General features: G+C 39.9%; 1 protein-coding gene across 4 annotated transcripts in view; it reads left to right on the plus strand.

Moving 5' to 3' along the window:
• Positions 1-22,303, plus strand: part of LOC108706709 (carcinoembryonic antigen-related cell adhesion molecule 5) — a 37,635-nt gene extending 15,332 nt beyond the window's left edge. The window contains exons 7-15 of one of the 4 annotated variants that reach the window (XR_005964899.1): positions 3,419-3,460; positions 15,776-16,248; positions 16,920-16,970; positions 17,229-17,319; positions 18,546-18,671; positions 19,127-19,237; positions 19,619-19,706; positions 21,906-22,059; positions 22,158-22,303. Coding sequence is in view for 1 of the 4 variants with exons in the window: in XM_018243351.2 (XP_018098840.1) it covers positions 3,419-3,460; positions 4,116-4,187 (114 nt within the window). In the remaining 3 variants the exon portion in view is untranslated. Of the gene's footprint in view, positions 1-3,418; positions 3,461-4,115; positions 5,336-15,775; positions 16,249-16,919; positions 17,320-18,545; positions 18,672-19,126; positions 19,238-19,618; positions 19,707-21,905; positions 22,060-22,157 lie in introns of those variants that run through there. The other 3 variants (XR_005964898.1, XR_005964900.1, XM_018243351.2) reach the window with 3 other exon arrangements.
• Positions 22,304-26,056: the final 3,753 nt, after the last annotated feature.

Here is a 26,056-nt window from a genome sequence, read left to right on the forward strand (position 1 = left end):
GAATGGTAAATTAGAATTTTCACTTTTTTTTCCCCAGGGCAGCCCATACTGTCAGTGCAGACGTCTGGGGTTAAACCTGGATATCTCCGGAGGCAGGACAAAAAAAAAACCAAGCCTTTAAGATTGTGGGCTGCAAATGATTGAATCCAGCCTGTCCAGCCAGGAAGTTACAGGCCTGTTCTAAATCTGTTCTAAATCTCAAACCTTTAAACGTTCATGTAAGAAAACAAAAGTTCAAGATGGAAACACTAAGGTCAGTAATCCATGCCATGGAGCCAAAGTACTTTATGACAACTATCGACCTGCAGGAGGCGTACTTGCATGTACCAATACACCCGGATCACCAAAATATCTGCGATTTTCAGTGGGTCAGGATCATTTCCAGTTCAGAGCACTACCATTTGGGTTGACCACGGCACCCCAGTGTTTACAAAAATACTGGCCCCCCGTGATAGCTGTTCTGAGAGTGGTGGGAATAAAAGCAAAGCCATACCTCCATACGACATTCTGATCATGTCACCTACAGCAGAGCTGGCAGAAGAACAGACGCGACAAACGATCAGTACACTCATCAATGTCAAGAAGAGCAACCAGTCACCAAGCCAGTCAGTCAGGTTCCTAGGAATGCAGTTCAATTACAGAACAAAAATGGTGGCACAGCCAAACGACAAGATAGCAGGGTTACAAGTTACAACCCAGAGATTCCTGCGAATAGTGCATCCCACAGCAGAGGACTACTTGAGGCTGTTAGGGTTGATGGTGTCGACTCTGGAGGCAATTCCATATTCCCGGTTTCACTTAAAGCCACTACAAAGGCATTTTCTGTATCTATCTCAGAATATTCCAGTCACAAACGAACTAAGAGTAGAACTGAGGTGGTGGACAGAGGAGAGAAATATTGCAAGAGGTTGTCTGTGGTCACTGCCACTTTGGACGGTAATCAGCACAGACGCTAGCCTATCGGGCTGGGGGGCAGCAATGAACGACAGTACATGCCAGGGGAAGTGGCTGCAGAAGGAGTCTCAGCTGCACATAAATGTTCTGGAACTAAGAGCAGTTTACAAAGCGCTGAGAGTTTGGTCACATCGGCTGAGAAATTGTCCAATACGAATACAATCCGACAATGCTACTGCGGTAGCATATATCAACCATCAAGGAGGCACAAGGAGTCAGGCGGCAATGAACGAGGTCTCCAAAATATTTCAGTGGGCAGAGAGTCAGGGTATATCCTTGTCGGCAATATACATCCCAGGAGTGGAAAATTGGGAGGCCAATTATCTCAGAAGGAACAAGATCGACCAGGCAGAATGGGCTCTCCATCCAGAGGTGTTTCAGCTAGTACACAAATTCGGAAGGCCGGAGATAGACCTCATGGCTTCATACAGAAACAACAAACTTCCAAGGTACTGTTTGAGAACAAACGATCCAAGGGCAGAGGCCACAGACACCTTAGTCATTCCCTGGAAATACACAAAAGTGTATCTCTTTCCACCATTCCCTCTGTTGGCAAGAGTAATAAGGAAAGTGCGTCAAGAGCAAGTTCAAGCAATTCTAGTGGCGCCGGATTGGCCTTGGCGAGCGTGGTACGCAGACTTGGTGAACATGTCAGCTTCATCACCATGGCGACTACCGTTGCGTCCAGATCTGCTATCGCAGGGACCAATCAGACATCACAACCTGCAAATGTTACGCTTAGTGGCATGAGACATGAGGCCCAGATCTGGAGGGACAGAGGTTTTTCAGAAGAAGTGATAAAAACCTTAATTAGAGCAAGGAAACCCTCTACAATTAAAGTTTACCACAGAATTTGGTAAATTTTTCAGGGCTGGTGTAGTGAGAACAGAATTTCTTGGAGGGAATGCTCCATACACAATTCCTTAATTTCCTTCAGGGAGGTCTTGACAAGGGTCTTAGCATTGGAGCACTAAGGTCACAGACGTCGGCATTGTTGGTGCTTTTTCAGTTTCAATGGGAAATTCAACCTGAAGTAAAACAATTCTTTCAAGCAGTTCTGCATATCAGGCCTCCATATAGATATCCCACACCACCGTGGGACCTCAATCTGGTGCTAAAGATGTTACAAGGGCCTCCTTTCGAGCCTTTGGCTGAATGTTTGGATACATTTCTAGCGTAGAAGGTTGTTTTTCTCCTGGCGATTTGTTCGGCTAGAAGGGTATCAGAGTTACAAGCGCTCTCAGTGAAGGTTCCTTGGATGGTGTTTCACAAAGATAAGGTAGTCTTTAGGACTATACCATCTTTTTTGCTGAAAGTGGTGTCAGAGTTTCACCTAAACCAGGACATCGTACTGCCATCTCTATGTCCCAATCCACAGAATGAGTCAGAGAAACGTCTACATACTCTGGATGTGGTTAGGGCATTGAAATATTACTCTAAGCGAACAGCTTTTAGAAAATCATAATACCTCTTTGTTTCTTATGGGCCACCAAGGAAGGGACAATCAGCCTACAAGAGAATGTTAGCAAGATAGTTAGTGGAGTTTATTAACTTTGCTTACAAACAATCTTCAAAACGGCCACCGTTTCCTGTCAAGGCTCATTCTACGAGGGCTGTCAGTACTTCATGGGCACTGAAGAATTGTGCCACAGCGGAACAGATTTGCAAAGCAGCAACATGGTCTTCAGTTCATACCTTTGCAAAGCTCTATAAGCTCAATATGTTTGGGAGAAAGGCAGCCTTTGGGAGAAAGGTGCTGCAGGCAGTAGTACCTTCTTAAATTCTCCCTCCCTTTGTTTTTCTGGGAAGACGGCTTTTGAATGTCCCCAGACGTCTGCACTAACAGGACGGGCTGCCCTGGGAAAAGAGGATTTTCTTACCGGTAAATCCTTTTCTCCCGGGCCAGTACTGCCAGTGCAGTAAGTCCCTCCCGGAGGAGGTGGTGTTGGCGGTTTGCCAAGGTTCCTTTCGGACCAAAATACGGGTTATATTTTTGTTTTTAAAAAATATATATACAGTGTATATATATATATATATATATATATATATATATATATATATATATATATATATATATATATATATATATATATATATATATAAAGCAAAAAAAATTCCGCACACATAGGTCTTGATAAGTGAAAAAAAGCTGGTAGATTTATTTCAACGTTTCGGCTTACAAATTCAAGTCGTCATCAGGAAGCGCTATATATATATATATATATATATATATATATATATATATATAAGAAATATATTTAATTGGAAAAGAGATAATTAAAGTCAGATGTATGACTATTTTTTGTTGTTACTGTTATGCCTTGCATGTGTTCCAATATTCTCCCATCCAGGGTTTTGCATATATAAATACGAATCCTATAGATTACACTATTACATGTGTTTCTATAATTCATTTGCAGTGAATCTGTTTGCAAATGATAATGTTCTTGTATTTACCTTACAGAATGACAGTTTGGTGCCTAACAATGCAGAAAGTGCCTACACAGTAAGTAACTTGATCCAACTAATAATGTCATCTAAAGATGCCATAGATTAGGTAATTTAAGAGGGAAACTATAACAAGCATTGGAAATAATGAAATTATATTTGTTTCAATTTTTTTTCAATGACCAGCCAAAATAACCATTTTTGTAACTGTACATGTCTGCTTAATTTAAGCACACATTTGATATACACTTACACATGCTCACATGCTTATTTTTTACTAGTATTACCCAAGGAATGCAATGGCGAAATATTTCCAACATGCTTTTACATTAATTGTTTATTATTCAATCACATTGGTACCCCACTGGAGTTTACAATCTAAGTACTGGAGCTTACAATCTAAGTACCAATCACCTTCAAATAACACACATTTCAGTTTCATCAGGAACCAGTTAACCTGCCTTTATGTTTTTGGAGTATGGGTAGAATGCAATATAGAGAGGAAAGCCATAAAAATAATATCCAGCACAAGAGCTCAAAACATAGATGGTCTCCACAAGCACTAGGCACAAGCACTATGGACTATGAACTATGAAGTGCAAATACCAATAGAATCCAATCAGGTCTTTACTTTCAGACATTAGATTGCATATTGCTTGCCCCTGCTGTTTCATACACTGCATTGTAAAAACGTTGTTTTTTTTTTCTTTTAGGACCTTACATATATCCACTTAAGTAGTGATTACCAAGATTTTCAAAGACTGAACCAGTTGGCCTCTCCATAAAATATAGTTTTTACTACGTCAAACAGCCATGTGTCTCCCTGTTAGCGGGACTTACTGTTAAGCAGTCAGAAAAATACATTTATCCCATTGTGACTGTAAATATTTAGACACTCTCTTTGGTTTGTATTAGTAGGAACGAATTGTATTAGTAGAAATGGGTTATATCTGTAGATTAAAGCAATGTTGCACAGCATGCCCAGTAAAGCTTAAAGAACCAATAACACTAAATAAATGAGAGGGTTTTAAAAGTATACATTTCAATATAGCATACTGTTACCCTGGATTGGTAGAACTGCTTCAGAACCACTGCCTCAGTAGAGTGTAGAATATAATGGGTTTAATTATTATGCAGTTGTTATGCCATTCATAACTTTGCAGACAGTGGCAAGTCTAGCACCATCTTCAGGCAGCTTTCCCAATGACCCTCAGCTCTTTCCTTTTCTGCACTCCAAGAGGTAAGGGGAGCCTCATCTCTAGAGCAATTGCACTATAAGAGCCACATTTCTGGGTTCAAATGGAATTATGACTGTTAAACTTAAAAGAGAAGCCTAGTTTCTACTCCTGGTAACCTGCTGCACGCTGTTTTCTGAGGCAAGGTTCTTATCTTCAATCATTTACAAGAGCAGCCCTGTCTATCAACATATAGAATGAAATCATTTGTTTCAAATAAATAATTTATTTATCAAGGCAAAAGAACAGATACAAACTTTAAATGTAAAACAAAAATGTTTGCTTTATGGTGTTACTGGTCATTAAAAAAAACAAATCTTGGCCCTATCGGGGTCGCCAGACTGTCTACATCTTACCTAATTACATGCATTCTTGGATATATTCCACACTAATTCAGTTAATGTCCCAGTTAATAGTTTGCATTATGTACAGAGTACCTATAGCAAATGCTTTATAGGATAGTGCCGTGCTTTTCTCTGTTGACTGTCCTCTAAGCATTACCTATCATTGCAGTTTGATTATAAAATAATAATTAACATTTTAGCTGTGTAGAATGCAAAAATATCTCTCTGTCTTATGGAATTGATTTTTAAACTTTATATAAAAAAAGCATGGATTAGAAAATGTAATGATATTATTTCAATGTTAGTGCTTGTAAAATGAATCATGCTCTGAAAGATAAAAAACAAACAAACTTATGTATTAATGTATTTATTGTGCCTTTATTTATATAGCACTACTATATATCACACTTGAGAAAGGGCACAAAAGGCCCGAAACATGTCGTGTGAATAGTAGTCTGCAAATAAAAGAAATGTAATCACAGCAGTATTGCTTGAAAGTGCTCTCCTTAAATTTTTTGATTGGAGCACCACTATATAGGTTCTACATTTCTAAAATGGGCTCCAGTGGGTAATCCAAGGAGAGTGCTCTGTCCCCACCATACCAGGAGGAAGCTCGTGGTATGGGCATTCACGTTGGGACACATGTAATAAGCAAGCGCCCCAGTGCGTTCATCATGCGGATGCACGTGAGGTAGGACTGGTGGAAGAATTAATTGATCCTACATCCCACACATGCACATAATGAGCAGGCCGGGACAATGAAGTGTTCATTCAAATGTTAATTTTGCTTGGAAATTTTTCAACTTTAAGTTTTATTTAAAGACCTATTTTGCTACTAATTATGAAATGTGATACGTCTTTTAGCTATTATATGAAGCTTTACTAGTGTTGGACTGGGGGATCCAGGGCCACCACCCCAGTCACAAACTACCCACTGCTGCAAACTGAAAACATGCCCCATCGTGTACCTCCCTCCAGCCCATTTCAAAAATGATCAGGTTGAAGGCCCTGCAGAGCTAAAGCAGACAGTGGTCTTGGTTCAGCCCCACCAGCAGTCAACCTCGAACCTTAGCCCTTTGGAGACAAGATGCATGCTCATCAGTTAGTTGTGTATCATTTTCTATAACTGTCAGAATCACAAAGTGTGGACACTTGATAACAATAATACTGACGTTTAGTGATATCTGGCTGAAAATTGTCCATCTTTCTTCTGCATCCCTCCATGTCAGTACACATGGGTAGTATCGCCATCCCCAGACAAAGAGGTAGGACCAAAGCCAATCAAAATTATTCATGACCTATAAGACCACATGACTTCTTCCTCACCAATGTTATTTTTTGATCTACAAGTCACCATTTTGTAATGCTAGATGAAAGTGAAACGAGGTTTTGGTTTTTATTTTGTTGTTTCTTTATTAATTTTTTACTTCTGTGTGGACACAGAGGGATAATTCCCAGCCAGGATAATGGAGAAGACTTTACCTAACGCCTCAGTTTGCACAATATTCAAATAACGCCTATTTGGAAGAAATGCAGGTGTTGGCATACCCATGGTCCTAGCCCTGTGCTAAAATAGCCCCCCTGCTGTATGCCATTCAACCTAATGGGAAGTAATATAGGTGTGGGTATTCCCACATTCCTACCTGTGAGCTAATTTAGCCTCCATTCTCCTATCCTCCTAGGTGGCAAAGGCAAATCTGGCGCAAGATGTAACGTTCAGTAAAATCCGCATCTTTGTGAATTTGTGTAGTTACGTCCATTCGTCAGAGTGAAAATTCGCCTGGCGTTAGAGCGCTAGAGTCTATCTCCTTCGCTAGAGAATTTACGCCAGTACCCGTTAGTAAATCGGCGAAGTACCAAAATGACACTGGCGAATTTTCTCCAGCTTTAGTCACTTCGCCCTTTAGTGAATTTGCCCCATAAGGTGCAATATTACAAAAAACAGTCACAAAGAAAAAATAGAAGTAATGGAATAAAAATAAAGGAATTGAAAAAGCCTATATTTCTGGGAAACAATCTGAAAACAACTGAACTGAAATAGGGGGGGTGAGTTAGGGAGCTGAACAACCCCTTTAAGTATGTATATTGAAATGAATATTACGGCTTCTTTATAAATTCACAAACAACTGCAAAACAAAGCTTTTCTTCTTTCCTTTCTCAAGTAAAACTCTTTCCTCTGAGGCAACCATGTTTCAATAAACCAAATGGAAACAAAAATAAAACAAGCAATTTTACGACTCTCAGAATATGTTTAAACCAGTAAACCCCCGATTCTCTAAAGAATCGTTAATGAAAGAATGGTAACAACAGTGAGGCAGCAAAATGCGATGGGTGCTGATTCACTCTGCATTCCCAGGCAGCAACTGGCGACGCTAATTTGTGGGGATGTAGAGTGAATCTGTGCCTCTTGCTTGTTATTACCTATCTGCTATTAGAATTTTTAAATTTTGAGTTTATTGGTAGTAAAGTGTTACTGAAAAATTTCTTTATAAACAACATTTTTTGTGAAAATGTTCTCCTGTCCTTGAATGAGTTCTCCCTGGTGAGCTGTACTTAAAATTTTGACTTTAACATCAGATGAACGCTGCACTCATAAAAGATGAAAATGCAACATAAAGTTGACCATGACCAAACACAGGCTCAGATAGGTAAATGCCGACTTTATCCAATGTTTGTCCTTGTGATTTGTTGATTGTCATGGCAAATGCAGCCTTAACAGGGAATTGTCGTCGTTTAAGTTTAAAAGGTAATTCGTGGTCAGAACTGGTGACAGAGGCAGTGGAGTGGCTGCCGGTACTGGTGACAGAGGCAGACAGTTTATTAACTGGTGTGACAGAGGCAGTGGAGTAGCTGCCGGCACTGGTGACAGAGGCAGTGGAGTAGCTGCCGGTACTGGTGACAGAGGCAGACAGTTTATTAACTGGTGTGACAGAGGCAGTGGAGTAGCTGCTGGCACTGGTGACAGAGGCAGTGGAGTAGCTGCCGGCACTGGTGACAGAGGCAGTGGAGTAGCTGCCGGTACTGGTGACAGAGGCAGACAGTTTATTAACTGGTGTGACAGAGGCAGTGGAGTAGCTGCTGGCAGTCGGCACTGGTGACAGAGGCAGTGGAGTAGCTGCCGGCACTGGTGACAGAGGCAGTGGAGTAGCTGCTGGCAGTCGGCACTGGTGACAGAGGCAGTGGAGTAGCTGCCGGTACTGGTGACAGAGGCAGACAGTTTATTAACTGGTGTGACAGAGGCAGTGGAGTAGCTGCTGGCAGTGGTTGTGCTAGTTTAGTAGCTGTATCTCCAAATGGTGCCCCTGATGGCTTCAGCAGAGAGATGTAGTGAGGAACAACACACTGTATGAACAGTCTTGAGGAGATTTAACTGAGGAGAAAGGGCGCAATGGAATATACAAACGTTCAGTGGGCGGATTAGTTTGCTTTGACCCTTGTGACCCGAATGGTGCGTGTTGATTGGGCAGCGTGGTGCCACCCACGCAGGTACGCAAGATCCTAACCTTTCGGCTGAAGTTGCGCGCGCATCTGCGCATCTGCCTCCCTAGATCCTAACCTTTCGGCTGAAGTTGCACGCGCATCTACTAATCGAAGGCCGCATCTATCTGCCTCCCTAGATCCTAACCTTTCGGCAGAAGTTGCGCGCGCATCTGCTAATCGAAGGCTTCGGCTGAAGTTGCGCGCGCATCTGCTAATCGAAGGCCGCATCTATCTGCCTCCCTAGATCCTAACCTTTCGGCTGAAGTTGCGCGCGCATCTGCTAATCGAAGGCTTCGGCTGAAGTTGCGCGCGCATCTGCTAATCGAAGGCCGCATCTATCTGCCTCCCTAGATCCTAACCTTTCGGCTGAAGTTGCGCGCGCATCTGCTAATCGAAGGCTTCGGCTGAAGTTGCGCGCGCATCTGCTAATCGAAGGCCGCATCTATGTCTTTCGGCTGAAGTTGCGCGCGCATTCCTTAACCGAAGTTGCGTGCGCATCTGCCTCCCCGCCACTCGGGACATAGATAGGCCTTCGATTAATATATAGGATCTCTGCTCTGTCCCCTACACTCAAAGGCAACTTCAGGTATTGTTTCCATGCAAAGCAATAGCAGCATTGATAATCACTGTTACATCACAGAGAGACAGAAAACTACACAGGTGAAAATTCCATTGGCCCTTTAACTGCCTCTCCCTTCAGGGACCGTGACTCCGGAGGGGGCGGGCGCATGTCAGCGTGACGCAAGGTGAGCACTTACCCAATAAGCGAGCAGCGTTCTACAGCTGCAAGTCAGTCAGCGCTGCGATTGGTCAATCTGTCAGGGAAAGTCTTTTCTAGGTGGCGCCTTAGACCACTAATTGCGAAGCTGCGGTTTTGCTGGAGTTGGTGGAAGTTGCAGTTGAGCATCAAAACCAAAGGCAAAAGTCCCGGGTATTAACCCGTCCTGGGTTTTGCGCTTATTATGGAATAGGTGGGCGGATACCATAAGGGGCTATGGTGTCATTGTGGGCGTGTCCGGAGAATGTGAGCTGGGGGGTGACCGGATCTGTATATGAAGCCGCGCTGCTGGGAGCCGGGTGTATCGGGAACAGCTGCCGGGAAACAGCGACAGGAGAGCGGGCGCTCGCTCATTGAACTCTCCCTGTGAAGAGAGCGCCTAGGCCTGACATGACGTCCCGCAGGTAAGCGCAGCAGTGTCCAACTCTTGCGCGTGCATCTGCTAATCGAAGGCTTCGGCTGAAGTTGCGCGTGCATCTGCTAATCGAAGGCCGCATCTATGTCTTTCGTCTGAAGTTGCGCGCGCATTCCTTAACCGAAGTTGCGTGCGCATCTGCCTCCCCTCCACTCGGGACATAGATAGGCCTTTGATTAGTATATAGGATGTGTGAGTTATGTTTATTCTGATTGTGAATATTTATCACCGAACTAACTGGAGAACTAATTTCCTTAGTGACCATTCACCTCTCTGCAGCACAATGTAAAGCTTTGTTGCCAGATGGATCATCAATAACATATGGCATTGTAATAATGAATATTCAGCCTGAATGTTATAAACATGTAAGATTTACTGTGACTAATAAGAGGCTAACATGTCTGTATATCTCCCCTTCTGCATGGAGTAACTGAGCATCACTATAAGTTCATAATACAGAGAACTGCTCCCCCATCCCACGTTAGCAACTTTTTTAAAAAATGTGCCTCTGGCTGTTTTTAAATAATTGGTCTCTTTCCATATGTTACCATATATTTGCATGGCAGCAAGTTGACATTCTAAATCTATTCACCATTGTGCAATGTTCTTCTCTAGTGTCCCAAATAAATGTCCCCTCGGTGCTTGGATTAGGTATAAGGTTTATGTGCATCAAAGGCACGTTATTGCTTGTACACAGGGCCGCCATTAGAAATCACGGGGCCCCATACAACAAAATTTTTGGGGGCTCCGCCACCAGAAACCCCACCCCAGATCCCGCCCACTCCACACCACAGTTTTTAAAAACATTGGGCCCCCCTTACAAGTAAAAAAAATTGGTGCCCCAGAGAATATTTTTAAAAAAACATTGGCGCCAGGGCCCCCCTTACAAGCTAAAAAATTTGGGGCCCCAGAGAATATTTTTTTTAAAAAAAAACATTGGTGGCAGGGGCCTATAGAGTATTAAAATAATACATTGGTGGCCAGGGGATTAAAAAAAAAATGGTGTTCAGTAGAATTGAACTTGTGGCTTCAAGAGTTCAACTTCGCCTCCTTTTGTGACTTTTGGGTCTTTTCACAGCTTCAGGACTTCAATTTCGGTTGTTTTCGTGACTTCTGGTCTTTTTGCCGCTTCAAGACTTCGGGTCTTTTCGCCGTTTCGGGTCTTTTCGCCATTTCGGGTCTTTTCGCCGGCTTGGGACTTCAGGTCTTTTTGCCGCTTTCGGGACTTCAGCTGTTTGGCACCTCGGCTGTTCGGCTTTTCGGGATGGAAGAGGCGGAACGTGGACAAGGGGGGCCCGGCCTAGGCACCCCTTCAGGCCCGGGCCTGGTACAGGAGTACCCGCTGTGCCCCCCTGATGGTGGCCCTGCGTGTACACTAAAGAGTAAGTATCACTCCTATGGGGACTCTTAAAGGAAGAGTGACATCAAAAAATTAAAGTGTTTAAAAATAATACAAATATAATGCAGTGTTGTGTGCTGGTAAAACTACTGTGTTTGCTTCAGAAACACTACTATTGTTTATATAAATAAGCTGCTGTGTAGAAATGGGGGCAGCCATTCAAAGTAGAAAAGGCTCAGGTTACACAGCAGATAAACTCTGTAGAACATAATGGTGTCATTTGTAATCCACTATTTAACCTGTGCCATATAGCCTTTTATCAATTTCCGCCATTGCTACACAGCAGCTTGTATATATAAACAATAGTAGTGTTTCTGAAGCAAACACAGCAGTTTTACCAGTGCAGGGCAACACTACATTATATTTTCATTACTTTAAAGCGTTACTGACACGTTCCTATAAAAATCATAGGACCATGTCAGTATAAAGTAATTTGTTTGTTGTTAGAAAAGTACTGGAACAAATCTGTAGATAATCTGTAAGGCAGGGGTCCCCAACCTTTTTTACTCGTGAGCCACATTTAAATGTAAAAAAGAGTTGGAAAGCAACACAAGCATGAAAAAGTCAATGGGGATGTCAAATAAGGGCTGTTATTGGCTGTTTGGTTGCCCCTATCTGGACTTGTAGCCCTCAGGAGTCTCTGTTTGGCAGTACACCTGGTTTTTATGAAACCAAAACTTGCCTCCAAGCCAGTAATTTAAAAATAAGCACCTGCTTTGAGGCCACTGAGAGCAACAGCCAAAGGGTTGGAGAGCAACATGTTGCTCGCGAGCTACTGGTTGGGGACCACTGCTGTAAGGTGTTGCAGAACCTACTTTTATAGTAGTGTGATGTGTACAAGTACAAATTTGCCCTCATTTCATTCAAATGGAGTAGCACCTAGGCCTTTCACTGGATGTTGTTTATATTATACTTTTGACAACCCCAACTGCAACTACTTAGAGATCTTCAGTTGCACTTACATGTAGAAAATGAAGCACAGAGATGCTCCAAGAAAAGGCAGTGGCTAATGTTACATGGAAAGGAATGCCACTGTCAAAATACCCTGCCTGTTTGTCACTATAAATCTGTTGGAAATTCAGTGCCTGAAGCACATGTATCAGTGAGAAGTGGAACTCTAATCACAATGGCCCCGCAGTCGCAAGGGGTGAATTAACGTGGTGAATTTGCACCTGGCAAAGTGGCACGAAGTGTGGAGAATCTTTTGCTGGCGAACGTTTCTTGAATTTGCCCCTTTGGGTGCAGACCAAGCATAAACTTTCAGTTATTCCTATTTAGTACTCATGTCCTTTGGAGTCAATAACCTGACTTTTATGGGGTTATTTACTAAACCACAACCAAACTCCAATGCCCAATTTGACCTTATTTATTAGTCTGAATACTTATACTTAAATACTTTAAACGGATCGGGGAAAAAAAAACCCAGAAACAATTGTGAATGAATCTAAACTGTCCATGGTTGAGTTGATAAAAGCTGCTGTCTATCAGGCAGGTTTGAATATCTTATTGGAGGAGGACCACATTGTCACACAGTTGCAGCCCTTTGTCAGTCCCTGTAGTAGGTCCTCTGTATAATCCCACTGTTGCCTCCAGACCATTGCAAACAGGTGGAACTTAAAGTCCTTTTTTCATCTCATGTTTATTCTAGTTTTACTCTTTCCAATTTCTAGCTTTCTTGTTTTGCTTTGTTCCATCAGTATTTTTCTCCTTGATCTCCCCAGGGCCGATTTAATGCGTCAGTGGGCCCAGGGCAAAGATCTCATCAGTGGGCCCCCTATGGACATATAGTCAAATACAAGAGTCCTCTGCACTCAACCCATTATCAATATATTTAAGACAGCGACATTTTGTGCATACTGCTACTGAAAAATGCCTTACTTTTTAAACAAAACAGGGATTGTTTGTCCATATATTGCAATATATTTAAGCTGGCCAACTACGTCAAAGTCATCCCATATCTGGCCAGTCCTATGCTCAATTTTATCTGATTCATTAAGAATTCTATTGCTTCATTATACATTTTACAAAGGGACTAGGTTTTACCTGCAACTTACTTGCTGCTTTCAAAGTAAACCTCCCAAACTTGGCTGCCCTTTTATTAGACACCAGTGGGATCACCTGACTATAGCTGGGTGGACATCCCAATAAATTTGTAATATTAAAAAATTAAGTAGTGGCACTTGGATCAATGCAAAAACTGATATATTGACATGTGTATCACATAACACTCTGCAACATTTTGGGCAAGCTATGCGACCCTTTTCAAGCCATATTTAAAGAGTTGTTGAGAGTGATATCCTGTGATATTCAGCTTTTTAGTCAGCAGGCCTGCAATCTGCAGTTTCAGCAATCTGATATTCTGAGACAATTTGCAATTGGTTTTATTTTTTTTATTATTTGTGGTTTTGGTTCCAAATTACCCTAGCAACAATTATCAAGGATAAAGGCCCCAACAAGGATCGAAACATACACGAGTGATGAAAATATTTGGAGTGCTGATCCATTTTGAAATATATATATATATTATAACAAAAATGCTAAATTACATAAATGACACATAGCAGCCAATCAGATTGCTTTGACTTTTTAGCTAGTAATTGACTGATTACTACACTAATTACTAAAAGAATCCTGGATGATTTAGTATTTAAGAAATTCAGTGTTCTTGTTTGCTCTGCCCTAACTTGGCTTTCTTATCTCTCCCTCTTTTCAAGCTAAATAATATTTATATGCTCCTACATCCCCCATGAGGGCTCAGTAGACCAGTTTAATGCATGGCACAATAATCAATAAGCTCTACATTTGCAACTTTATTATTTCAATAAAGCCAAGTGCAGGATTCATTTTCCCAGGGATTGCAATAATAATGGGAATAATGCTTGTGCTGGCCTCTTGTAGTCTACACACACTCACACATATATGTATTATAATATCGATCTAATGCATATATATTTATGTATGTAGATTTATATATAAATAGCAGGGAAAGGTATTGGATCCAAATTACGGGAAGGCCATCTCTCATAGACTCCATTTTATTCAAATAAATCACATTTTTATTATTTATTTCTTTTTTTTCTGTAATAATAAAACAGTACTTTGTACGTGATCCCAACTAAGATTGTTTGTGTTTTTTGTATTCAAATCTTTTAAAAAGTAGAAAAAAATATGTAAAATTATAGAAATCCTAATTTTGATAAATAGGTCTCCAAATAGGCCCCATGTATTCAGAAAACCTCAGTTCTCGAACATCCCAAATAACACACAGCTATATATACAGTACATATATACTTCCACATCTATTCAAGTTATTATTGAACTGAAGATTAGTCAGTTTTTTTGTTACATGGCCATGACAAAGTTCTCACAACACACTGAAATGTTTATTCACAAGTAGGGTTGCGACCTTTAAGTTTTAGAAAAGCTGGGCAGGGAGGTGGGTGGTGATGACACAGAGTGGAACTGTGATGTCACGGGGCAGGATGGTGATGTGGGGAAGGGGTGTTTGACATCATAGGGATGGACTATGACTTGGTGATTGATGATTGGCTGATCACCGCATCAGTCTAGGTGAATCCTGCCCGGTTCTCCTAATCTGGAAAATTATGCAGGAAGTTTTGACCCGGACAGCCCTTCCGAAAACCGGACTGTCTGGGACCGGCTGTTTTAGACTATAGGGGACCTCCTAGAACCTATTTGGAGTCAATTGGTGGACTTTGAAAAATCTTTATTTTTACTTTGGGAAAAACTTCGAATTCGATCGAATGCGCTATTACTTTGATTTGACTTAATTTCGGTTGGTCTTTTTGAATTCGAATTTTGAAGTTTTTCAAATTCGACCCTTGATAAATATGCCCCTAAGTACTGATTTTAACTGTCATTGTATTACAATAAATAATGCACCCCCATTGTAAAATATATAAAATATAAAATACTCGTATAAATGTATAAATGTTTATATATATTAATATATAAAGTAAATAATTCAATTTTTTAAAAATATGATTCCTTTTTTCCTCTCTTTAATAATAGCACAGTACATTGTTCTTGATGATCACTAAGCATCATTTATTTAATATTTAAATGATTTTTAGGCGAGTTAAGGTTTGGTGATCTAAATTTTAAAAAGAGCCCTTATGCAGGACCCAAGTATTCCAGATAATATATCCAATATATATATATGTGTGTGTCTGTGTGTGTGTATTACACATGTATCCATTTACACCTATCTGCGTTTTATTATTGAACTGAGGATAAGCCACATTTTTAATAGCAGGTAGTTATTTTGTTCAAAGGCATTGCTGAACTAGTCACTCTATGGGACAAACTGAAGATGTCTGCATTGGGACATCACAGCTTGAATGATGTACTGGATTGTGAGAAATTTCAAACCTTTCATAGCTTAAAAGTATTCTATTAAATTCAGGTCGTTTGGGCTAAAAAAGGAATTCCGGTCATAGTTAATCAACATTGCTTATTAGCAGTTTTCTGTGTTCTTGTTCTGCAAGACAAACCTTCTATTTTATTTTTTTTATTTTTTTTACATTTTCCCCTTTTTGTTGTAAAATGCTTTTCATTTCCTAATCTTTATTTAATGAGAGCTTAGCTTTCTTCTCTATGCATGTGTATTCTACATAATATTTTAAGCAGCTAAAAATACAATACTGAACAAAGCAGGAATGTTTATGTTTTTTTTCTCTATTTTTTTTTTTTGCACAAAAGTTTCGAGAAATCTAACTAGAATGACTACAAAGATTTTTAAACTTTTTCCGAAGACCTAGAAAACAAGTAAGTCATCCAAGTACAATCTGAGAATTTTGATTGCACAGATTCTTCCTTAATGCATTGACTGCCACATCAGTATTGAACCCAACACATGACCCACACCCCCATGATGTCATTTATATTGTCTTCTAAAAAATCTTCATATTTCATTAAATATATTTTAATGCCTCTAACACATATTTTTTTTCTTAAGGCTAAGACACCAGTAGAAGTAACTGAGTGAGTCCAAATAACCCAGATATTAATTAGGCACCAGCCCACTTTAACTTTGAACTCCGTATCATTTCCTGAGTTCACAGCAAGGTCTCAATTTCATTTTCAAAATTTTTTCTGACTTAATCAATTTATATTTGTAACATCTTTCATTTTTTTCCTTATAAGAGAAAGCAGCAGTTGAGCTGGTTAATCATGTAAGTAAGAAGTAACATGAGAACAAACATACGGTAAAACCCCCCTAGCTTCCAATATATATATTGCCTTTAGAGCACATAACGCAGATTTTTCATGATAAAGTCCAGTAATTTCACTTCTATAACCAATCCTCTGTTTAAAGGGGTTGTTCACCTTTGAGTTAACTTTTAATATGATGTAGAGAATGATATTCTGAGACAATTTGCAATCGCTTTTTATTTTTTGTGGTTTTTAAGTTATTTAGCTTTTTATTCAGCAGCTCTCCAGTTTGACATTTCAGCAATCTGGTTGCTTGGGTCCAAATTACCCTAGCAACCATGCATTGATTTGAATAAGAGACTGGGATATGAATAGGATGTGTAGCTTTACAGAGCAGTTGCTTTCAGATGGGGTCAGTGACCCCCCATTTGAAAGTTGGAAAGAGTCAGAAAGTAAATAATTAAAAAACTACAAAAAATAAATAATGAAGACCAATTGAAAAGTTGCTTAGAATTGGCCATTTTATAATATACTAAAATTGATTTCACATGCACACCACCCCTTTAATGAAGGCAAACACATTAATGCGCACTACATTTTGGTAAACCCTTTGCCCAAAATTTGACAGGGATGCCTTATACCAGCTTCTAGATGTAACGAATGCATCATAAAATTGTGATCTGTATTTTAGGATCCTGCTGAAAAATTTGAATGCTTGGTACCTATTGGACAAGTGTACAAGGTTAGCTCAAGGAATTATCATATTCAATACAGTGGGGAGTTCGATTCAACGTTTAAACAATGGGTAGAATACTAAACAAATAATAAATAAATCTTTTTCTTTTGTTGGGTAGTTATCTAATAATCTTTATGCCTATACATGAATTTGCCACTATTTATTGTGTGTTGAATTTATTGCATACTTATCTCAAATGTGAATTTGGGTTGTTTTTTGTTGAATTAAAGTTAAAGCTAATTACACTTTTTTTCTGTTCTACAGGGACAATACGTAGGAAAGGACAAAGATCTTGCAATAAAAGTGGTCAAAGTCAAAAAGGAAATAACTGTATTGTGTATTAGCTTTGTGAAGGGTTAGTTACAAACACAAGTGCAAATATATGAATCTGACTTGCAGCAAGTGAATAGGACACTGCATGTTGGAAGTGACGCCTTTCAAAAACAAATGTGTGCCACAACTTGCTTGCAATTTACCAAAATGTTAGCTAATTTGTACATTGTGTGTATGTTGAGGTGGAAGCAGCCTAGCAGTGCCCACAATTACACATGAACATTGCACAATACATTGTGTTGTAGGTAAAATACATGGTGGTTTGCATTTTTTTAAAAACAGGCTTTGTTTTGTATTACACATTTGACCATAAAGGTGGCCATAGACGTAACAATTACGATCTTGCTTGGAAAAGATTTTTCCAAGACAGATTGTTAGTTTCAATGCACACGTGTAGAGCTGAATCTTCAGATATACAGGTAGAAATAATAGAACTCTACCTGTATCTGACAATTTAGCACTTACAATGGCTGATATTTCAAAGGCACTCGATCAAAATTTTCCGTCCAGCCCGATTGACGAGCCGACCAATATCCAAGTCTTCTGCTGATATTGGTCTACTCTTTTCCCACCATACACGCACCGAAAATCGTACGAAAATTCATTTCATACAATATTATCTGTGCGTCTATGGCCACTTTAAGGCAAAAACAAGGAGGAAGGGACTAAATATTAAAGGGAGCAGAGTGGCTGGTGTAAGATGCCACACGCAGTCACCTGTCAGGGAGCCGGGATGCTCCCCCCAGGGAGGTTGTCAGGATCCAGGAGGAAGCCCACAAGGGAGTCAAGGTCGCGGAGTCCAACAGGGGTAAACCAGAAGAATAATCAAAGTCCAGGCAAGGGTTCAAGGGCAGGCAGAATAATCAGCAAAGTCCAAAGTCCAGGCAAGAGGTCGGCAACAAACAGGAACAAGATTAGTCTCAAAATAGCAGACAGGAAACCCAGGAAACACACAGGAAAGAATCCTATACTTGGGCACCATTCTGGCGTCTTGGTAGGGCTTTTATATTTGAATTTGGCGCCATAGTGACGTCATCGGCGTCCTTGCGCCGACGTCGACGCACTGACGTCATCGCACCGGCGCCGCTACCCACGTGGCGGCCATGGACGCCGCCATTTTGGGAGCGACGCCGGCAGGAGAGGACGCGCCACCCGGAGCTCCTGGACCTGCTCCGGGCGGCGATCGTGACATCACCATACAGTGGGCTGGTTGGGGGCTAAACATTTTTATTTTATCATTTGTACCAGAACCAAGAAGACAGGGAACTTGAAGAGATTAATCTCCTACTAAAATGTAGCAGGCAGAAGAACGTCGTCCATCTTTACAGCGCAATGATCCATGTCACAGAGCCATCAGTGGATAATAAGCTATGGGTACGAATTTATTCAATTTGAGACTTATGTCCGATGTACAAAATCATACCCTAACAGGTATTTAGTTTATTATTTTGCTTATAATAATGGCTTCAATGGCTAAATAGCATTACACATTTAAATTATAGATCTTGGTTATAGCTATTACAAAGAAATATGCCTATTGTTTTGAAACCAAACAAGTGCATTATTAAACATTGCAGTATTCCAATTATTAGTCCTATACAGTAAACATTTGCCTTCACTTGCAGTATTATGGGGTGTTGTAGTTGTTTGTTCCTACCTATGAGTAGGCTTTATAGATTTTAGTAGAACTTGAGTTACGGTGTGGGCTACCAATACCAAGCATTGCTTTTTTCTTAAAAAATAGTATTTTCCCACAATGAAGAAAGTTCTTTCCAATAAGACTATGGGGTTAGGGAATATGTGTCTTACATCTATTCGTTATATTCTAGTGTGTCATGGAACTTTGTGAAGGTGGTTCCATTAGGGACCTTATGTATCAGCAAGTTGCCAGGAGCCTGCCAGAAAATTGGATAAAGTGCATCTGCGGGGTGGTCTTAAAGGTATGACTGGCTTTAACCACTTTTGTCTCTCACTTCTGAAATTACGTTTAAAAAAAAAATTATTTGCAAGTAAATGATGACTGATTAAAATAAGGCCACTCACATACAACACCGTGTGTGATCCAGTCGGTTCATTGACAAACTTCAGTGTTTGTATCCCATGCAAAATGGCCACATACTTTGTTTTATGTAAAAAAAAAAGCCATAGCATCAGTAGTAATAGTAGTATTATCACTGGAATAGTAATGTTTTTGGCACAAAGTAGGAAGGGATAGTATTATCACAAGTTACTTAAAATAATTACTGGCAGAGACATACAAGTCATATAAATATGAGTAGTGAGGTATTTTACAATATGTGTTTGCTTATTAATCCCCTCAGGGTTTGAAGTACTTGCATAAGAACTGCATAATTCACCAAAACCTAATGGCAATGAACATGCTGACAGCCAAGGCAGAAGTTAAGATTAGTAAGTTAAAAGAAGTATATTAGAGTATTTTTAAAACAGATGTTAAAAATCCTGGAGATGTGTGAATAAATACATGTAATTAAATTCATTTTCTATTATATTTCTCTGTAATTATTGCCATTGTTTCAACCTCTAAGACCCTTCACCTTTTGTCTTTTTTGATTGTAGTGATTCTGTAGTTCCGTGATGGCAGGTTAGGTGCCACAAAAACTGTGTGTCCTTTAGAATTTGTATTGTGCATTCATACTACCCAGGACACAGGGCTGGATTTACATAGTGGGCGCCCCTAGGCCCACTACCGTTTGTCACCCCTGTCCCCTCCAGGGGGACAGGAGCAATGGGGATTGGCACACGGGAAATGTAAAAAATGATTGTATCTCCATCGCATCTCCTGTGTTTTTGAATCAATGTGGGTGTGATTGGGCAGCATGCCGCCCCCCTAAAATCCTGCCACCCTAGGCCTGGGCCTAGGTGGCCTTTCCACAAATCCGGGCCTGCCAGGACATCTAGTTCTTGCAGCAACATGTGTCTTGAAATGCTTGGCCAATATAACCCAGTTTTTTTTTTCTATTATACTTTTACAATTGTAATTCACATGTTCAATATTTAGCTTTTAGTTGATCTGGGCCTAGGAATACAGTTAGACAGCAAAACACAGAGGGGGTCATTTATAAAGTTCGCTCAGCGCATATTTTTCGCAAATGATTGTATTGCGCATGTTTTTTCCTGAACGCAAATATATTGCACTGCTCTGCCCGTCTTTCCGTTTTTTGCGAATTCGCATTGTGAATACATTTTCGCAAATGGCGCGCAAATGAGACGGAGGTTTGCGTGAGCGAGGATGTTGTGCGCGAAAATAGCATTGGCAGCAATAAATAAAATAATAAAAATAAATCCAGTATCTCGACTTCAAGTCTTTATGTGTCACTATTAATTCAATTTACTTAGAAAAGGACATCACAACCATCAAAAGTAACAGGAATAATTCAATTCTACATTCAATCCCAATGGAATTATTCCTGTTACTTTTGATGGTTGTGATGTTCTTTTCTAAGTAAATTGAATCAATAGTGACACGTAAAGACTTGGAGTCGAGATACTGGATTTATTTTTATTATGTTTATTTCACAGTAAAGAAAATCATGGGAATACACGGACACTAATATTGAATTTTACAGATATATCACATAGAGACATTTACATGCACGGTTGGTCACTATACAGGTATTGTAATTGTAATTATAAAATATGAAATAGTACTTTGCACCACCTGGCAGAGGTTAATATGCAAATGCACATTGTGATGTCACGTAATTAGCAAGGCGGAGCACCTCACCTTTGTACCTTATATACCTGTAGATTGAATTACATGTTTGAAAACACTTGATAAAGGAGGTTGTACCTCCGATATGTTGTGTTTTGAGATCCAAATGAAACACTTATGTTTTAGCACGATTGCAATAGTGTGTGCCATCCTACTTCTTTACTATATGATTCGTTATATCCTGCCTGAGTAGAGATCAATTAGATAGACCAACAGTAGTGATGGGCGAATTTGCGCTGTTTTGCTTCGACGAAAAATTTGTGTGAATTTTGCGCGAAATTCGTGAAACGTGAAAAATTCGCGAAACGCTGGCGTCTCGTTTTTGACGCCGGCGCCCGTTTTTTGACGCCGGCGCCCGTTTTTGACGCCGGCGAATTTTCGCGGGCGTTTTGCGAATTTATTCGCTGGGCGCGAATCGCGCAAATTCGCCGCGAATTCGCGCCTGGCGAATAAATTCGCCCATCACTAACCAACAGCTAAAGATTCACTTAAGAGCAAATTCATCAGAAAACAGCCGAAAGCATCTCAGGCAAAGAAGGAGATAGCCGCTCATGTAAAAAGAATGGTGGTAATGAAAGGTAAGGAAATTTAGGGCATTCATTTTTATAAAAAAAAATTGCGAAAGGAATCCAAATCATTTGGATGTATTTTTCGGGAACTTTGTAGGGTCCATATGCATCCACAGACAATTCTACATTGACTAGACATTTTAGTTTGATATTTATATATATATATATATAGGTGCCTACACTTGAATAAAATAATATGTTCATTCTTTTAGCAGTCCTAGCCTTAAGATATTGTATATATACTTCTTAATTTCTGAAGAAGTATCTGAAAGCATCCCACTCAGCCTTCCATCTTTTTTATTATAGGAGCAGCCATCAAATAAAGTTGAAGAAGAGAAAAATGTGCAACAGCATTTTTCAAAAGCAAAAGAAGAACCAAATAAGCAAGAACTTTCAGAGCTGCACAAACACTTAGAGGTGCAGGAAAATGTAGATGTGAAGGAACATCTTGAGGTGCAATGTAAGTAGTCGCTTTGTGAAGAATTTATAGGGTGTTGACTTCTGCTGCTTTTTTAATATAAAAATTGACCATGATGTTAATATCTTTTATCATTAAAGGAGGACTTCATCCGAATAAAGACGACCTGTACGAAGGCCAGCAGTCTGAAGAGCAGAGACAGAAAGAACTTTCTCTTTGTAGATAATTTTGCCCTATCACTTATAGAGCTCATGTTAAAGTACATAAAAACTGTAGTGAGAATTTCTGTTATGGGTGATATCTTTGTATTTAATGACTTTAATCCTTTTATTTTGCCTGTAATGTATACACACACATATACATACATATATATATATATATATACATATATATATATATATACATATATATATATATATACATATATATATATATATACATATATATATATATATACATATATATATATATATATATATATATATATATATATATATATATATATATATATATATATATATATATATATATATACAAAAAAAGGAACCCGCACTCACATGTCTTGCATGTAAAGAATCAGTGGTTTATTTCGCATGAAAAGAATCAGTGGTTTATTTCGCATGAAAAGAATCAGTGGTTTATTTTGCTTGAAAATAATCCAGTGGTTTCTTTTGACGTTTTGGCTCCTAAACTCAAGCCGTCTTCAGGAAGTGAATACTACACATACAACAACCTTTTTAAACCCAAAAATTTTGAGTGTAATGTCATAATAGGGTGTATACAAATCCAATATAAACATATTGTGAGCATAGAGTGAACCCATATGACTGAACGCACTATGCTAGTGGTACAAGTAAACATAGAAAAGCTTAGTGAGTGGAAAAAATCTCATCATGGCTAAAAACACTATAGTATCATAGGCATATAACCCTAATACCAGATCGGGAGCACTAGAATGCAAAACTCCTTACCCCAAGAAGGGTTCGCAACAGCTGGATGTTGTTCAATTTGTCGCCCTCTTAGTAGGTGACGTACCATTAAATATTGCCGGCTAAACCAACTACTAAGCATCAGTGGCTCTCAGCGTATAGCCTCCGCAGGCTCATTACATCATATCGGTCATCAGTCCATAGACTTACAAACCCCGCCTCTGTTGCTACAGCAGGTAGGCTGCCCCTTTCGATATCACGCCAGAGGGCAGTCCGCACAGCCACTTCAGCTACTGCCACCACATAGGACCTGCTGGCCATAAACTCCTGAAAAACAAAGGAAATTTTCATGTAACACTCCTATATTGAAATCACCAAAGGTTGGACAAAAAACGTATAACTATGTCATTTGAGCCAGCGAGTATCGCATACAGAGTCATAAAATTACAATTTTGCTCATAGTTGCTTCTAATAAACCTAGCAATAAAGTCCCAAAATGGTATACAAAGTTCAATTCTGTAAGTTGTTATTAGGGATGTAGCGAACTGTTCGCCGGCGAACTAGTTCGCGCGAACTTCGACTGTTCGCGTCCGCCGCAAGTTCGCGAACGTCGCGCGACGTTCGCCACTAGGCGTTCGCGTCAAAATCGTTCGACCATTCGGTCGCTAAAATCGAACGATTAAAATCCTTCGATCGTTCGAATCGAACGATTTTCGGATGTTCGAAGTTCGCGAACAGTTCGCGAACTTTTCTCATTTTTTGCCGGTGTTCGCGAACGGCGTTCGCGAACACATACTCGGCGGTTCGCTACATCCCTAGTTGTTATGGATGAAAATAATCGGGTATTTTTATCAAAGAGTTAAGTAAGTATTTATCAATGGGTGAAAGTAAAAGTTCATCCTTTGATAAATTCAAAATCCCATAGAAATAAAGGGAGAGTGGCGGAATTTCACTCTAGCGGACTGTGGCGATCTCTAACTTCACTCTTTGATAAATATACCCCAATGTGTCAAATTACTTAGTAGAAGGGAGACATAGGTAATGTTTCACTCAAACCCTTGGAAGCAAGGGTATCAAGTTTGAAAATCCACATAGATTCTTTCTGTAAAAGTAATGTCTCTATTGCCTCCTCTCCGTGGGGCCGGTATGTGATCAATGATCATGTGTCTGAATTGGGGTAGTGTGTGTTTCTGTTTAAGCCAGTGGTTAGACACTGGTTGGTCAGCCTTTCCCGTGGCCAGAGCAGTATGGATTGCACACCGATGTTTGTTCATGTGCTCCCGGTATAGGTGGGATGCTTTTCCCACTTAATAGAGTCCACATGGGCACCGGGCCATATTTACAACATGATCAGTCTTACACGTGACCCTATGTTCAATTTTGAATTTAACACCAGTTCTGGTGTGTGTGAAATAAGTACCTTGTAACAATCCACTGCATGTGAGACAACTCACACATTTATAGCCTCCTTTCTTTAGAGGTCTGTCCAGCCAGGTATTCCCCTTCTTAGGGGAGAGACATCCATAGTAACCAGTAGGCAATCGGGCGGGATTGTAAGACCTTTCAAAAGTGTGAGTAGATGCGTGGTGTCTATATTTTGAACGAGTGGTTGTAAGAAAAAAAAAAATATATAAACATCTTTAATATGTTTGTAGAAAACTTGGCCAGATCAGTCACGTTTCTATTATACTTTACATATGTCCTAATTAGTTTTGGATGTTCCCACAACTCCCTGGGAAAATTTTGCTCTTTGGCAGAGTTATTTTTTTAAAAAACAGTTGTAGCGGCTCTTATAATTAAGGGACGTAAGATTCCGAAATACATAAGGCCTTGGTCCACTTGCCTGTTTTTAAATGTGGAGCCAATAAAGACTGTAATTTAAGTTTTATTGGAGTATTTGCTGCTTTCTGATTTTTGTGGAGTACAATTAAGAAATGGGGAACGCAAAGGACTTTGCAGCCTCTCCAAATATGGATGGTGAGCTCACTGAGCTAGGAGCGGCTACATTTTGTATTACCTACAAGGATGTAAGCCAAACTGTGGGTGTGGGCCCCCCACACACCCAACATGCTGGCAGGCAGGGGCTCTATCTGCCAAGAACGTACTATGTACGTTCTTTTGCAAATGAGCTGTTCCCTCTGCATCGGTGGCTTCAGCCTCCTCCGCAGAGAGTGTGCAGCGGTGACAGCCACCTGGGCAACGAGGCTGGGGGCTATCATGTCAGTACTGCAACACAATTGTCATAGGGCCGACCTCAAAGCAGCAGATGCTGTTGCTCTGCCAATAATAAATATGGTTTTCTTGTCTGTCGCTATATTGGGAAACATCGTTTTTTAGGTATTTAAGTACATTGCTACAAAAGTGACATTGCCCTAAAATACCACTACAGCGACAGAGCACAAAAAAATGCCTGGCACTGTGCAACTGAAATAGAAAAAGATATAGGTGAAAGTTTTTTTATAAAATCTTAGAGCGTCCTTATCGGTGTCGTATTTAGATATCTTTCCAGTGGGTTATCTGTATCTTTATAAATGTACATCTACAAGCATATGTGTTTTAGTTTCATAGTTCAATGGAGAAAAGCTTTGTTATTAATATACAGGTATGGGATCTGTTGTCCGGTAACCTGTTATGCAGAAAACTCAGAATTACAGAAAAGCCATCTCCCATAGATTCAATTTTATCCAAATAATTAAAAAATTTTTACAATTATTTCCTTTTTTCTGTAGTAATGGAACAGTGACTTGTACTTGATCAGCCTATTGGGTTTCTTTAATGTTTACATGATTTTCTAGTAGACTCAAAGGAGAAGGAAAGCTACTGAGGCAGTGTATTGCCAATAGATTAGTCACAATAGTGCAAGCTATAAAACTATATTTATTCTGTACAATGCTTTACCATACCCAAGTAAATACCTCTCTATTTGTTTAGGATAGCATCTGCCATATTAGATTGGTGTGACATAATTTCCTGCCTGAGTCTCTCCCTGCTCTCTCTCAGCTCTGGGCTCAGATTACAGGAGGGGGGGGGGAGGAGAGGGAGAGATGAGTCAGCTGAGCATGCTCAAGCCCCAGCCCTGGAGGTTTATGCTGAAAACAGGAAGTCTGATT

This window comes from Xenopus laevis, chromosome 1S, assembly GCF_017654675.1.
Source record: "Xenopus laevis strain J_2021 chromosome 1S, Xenopus_laevis_v10.1, whole genome shotgun sequence".
Classification (NCBI taxonomy): Eukaryota; Metazoa; Chordata; class Amphibia; order Anura; family Pipidae; genus Xenopus; species Xenopus laevis.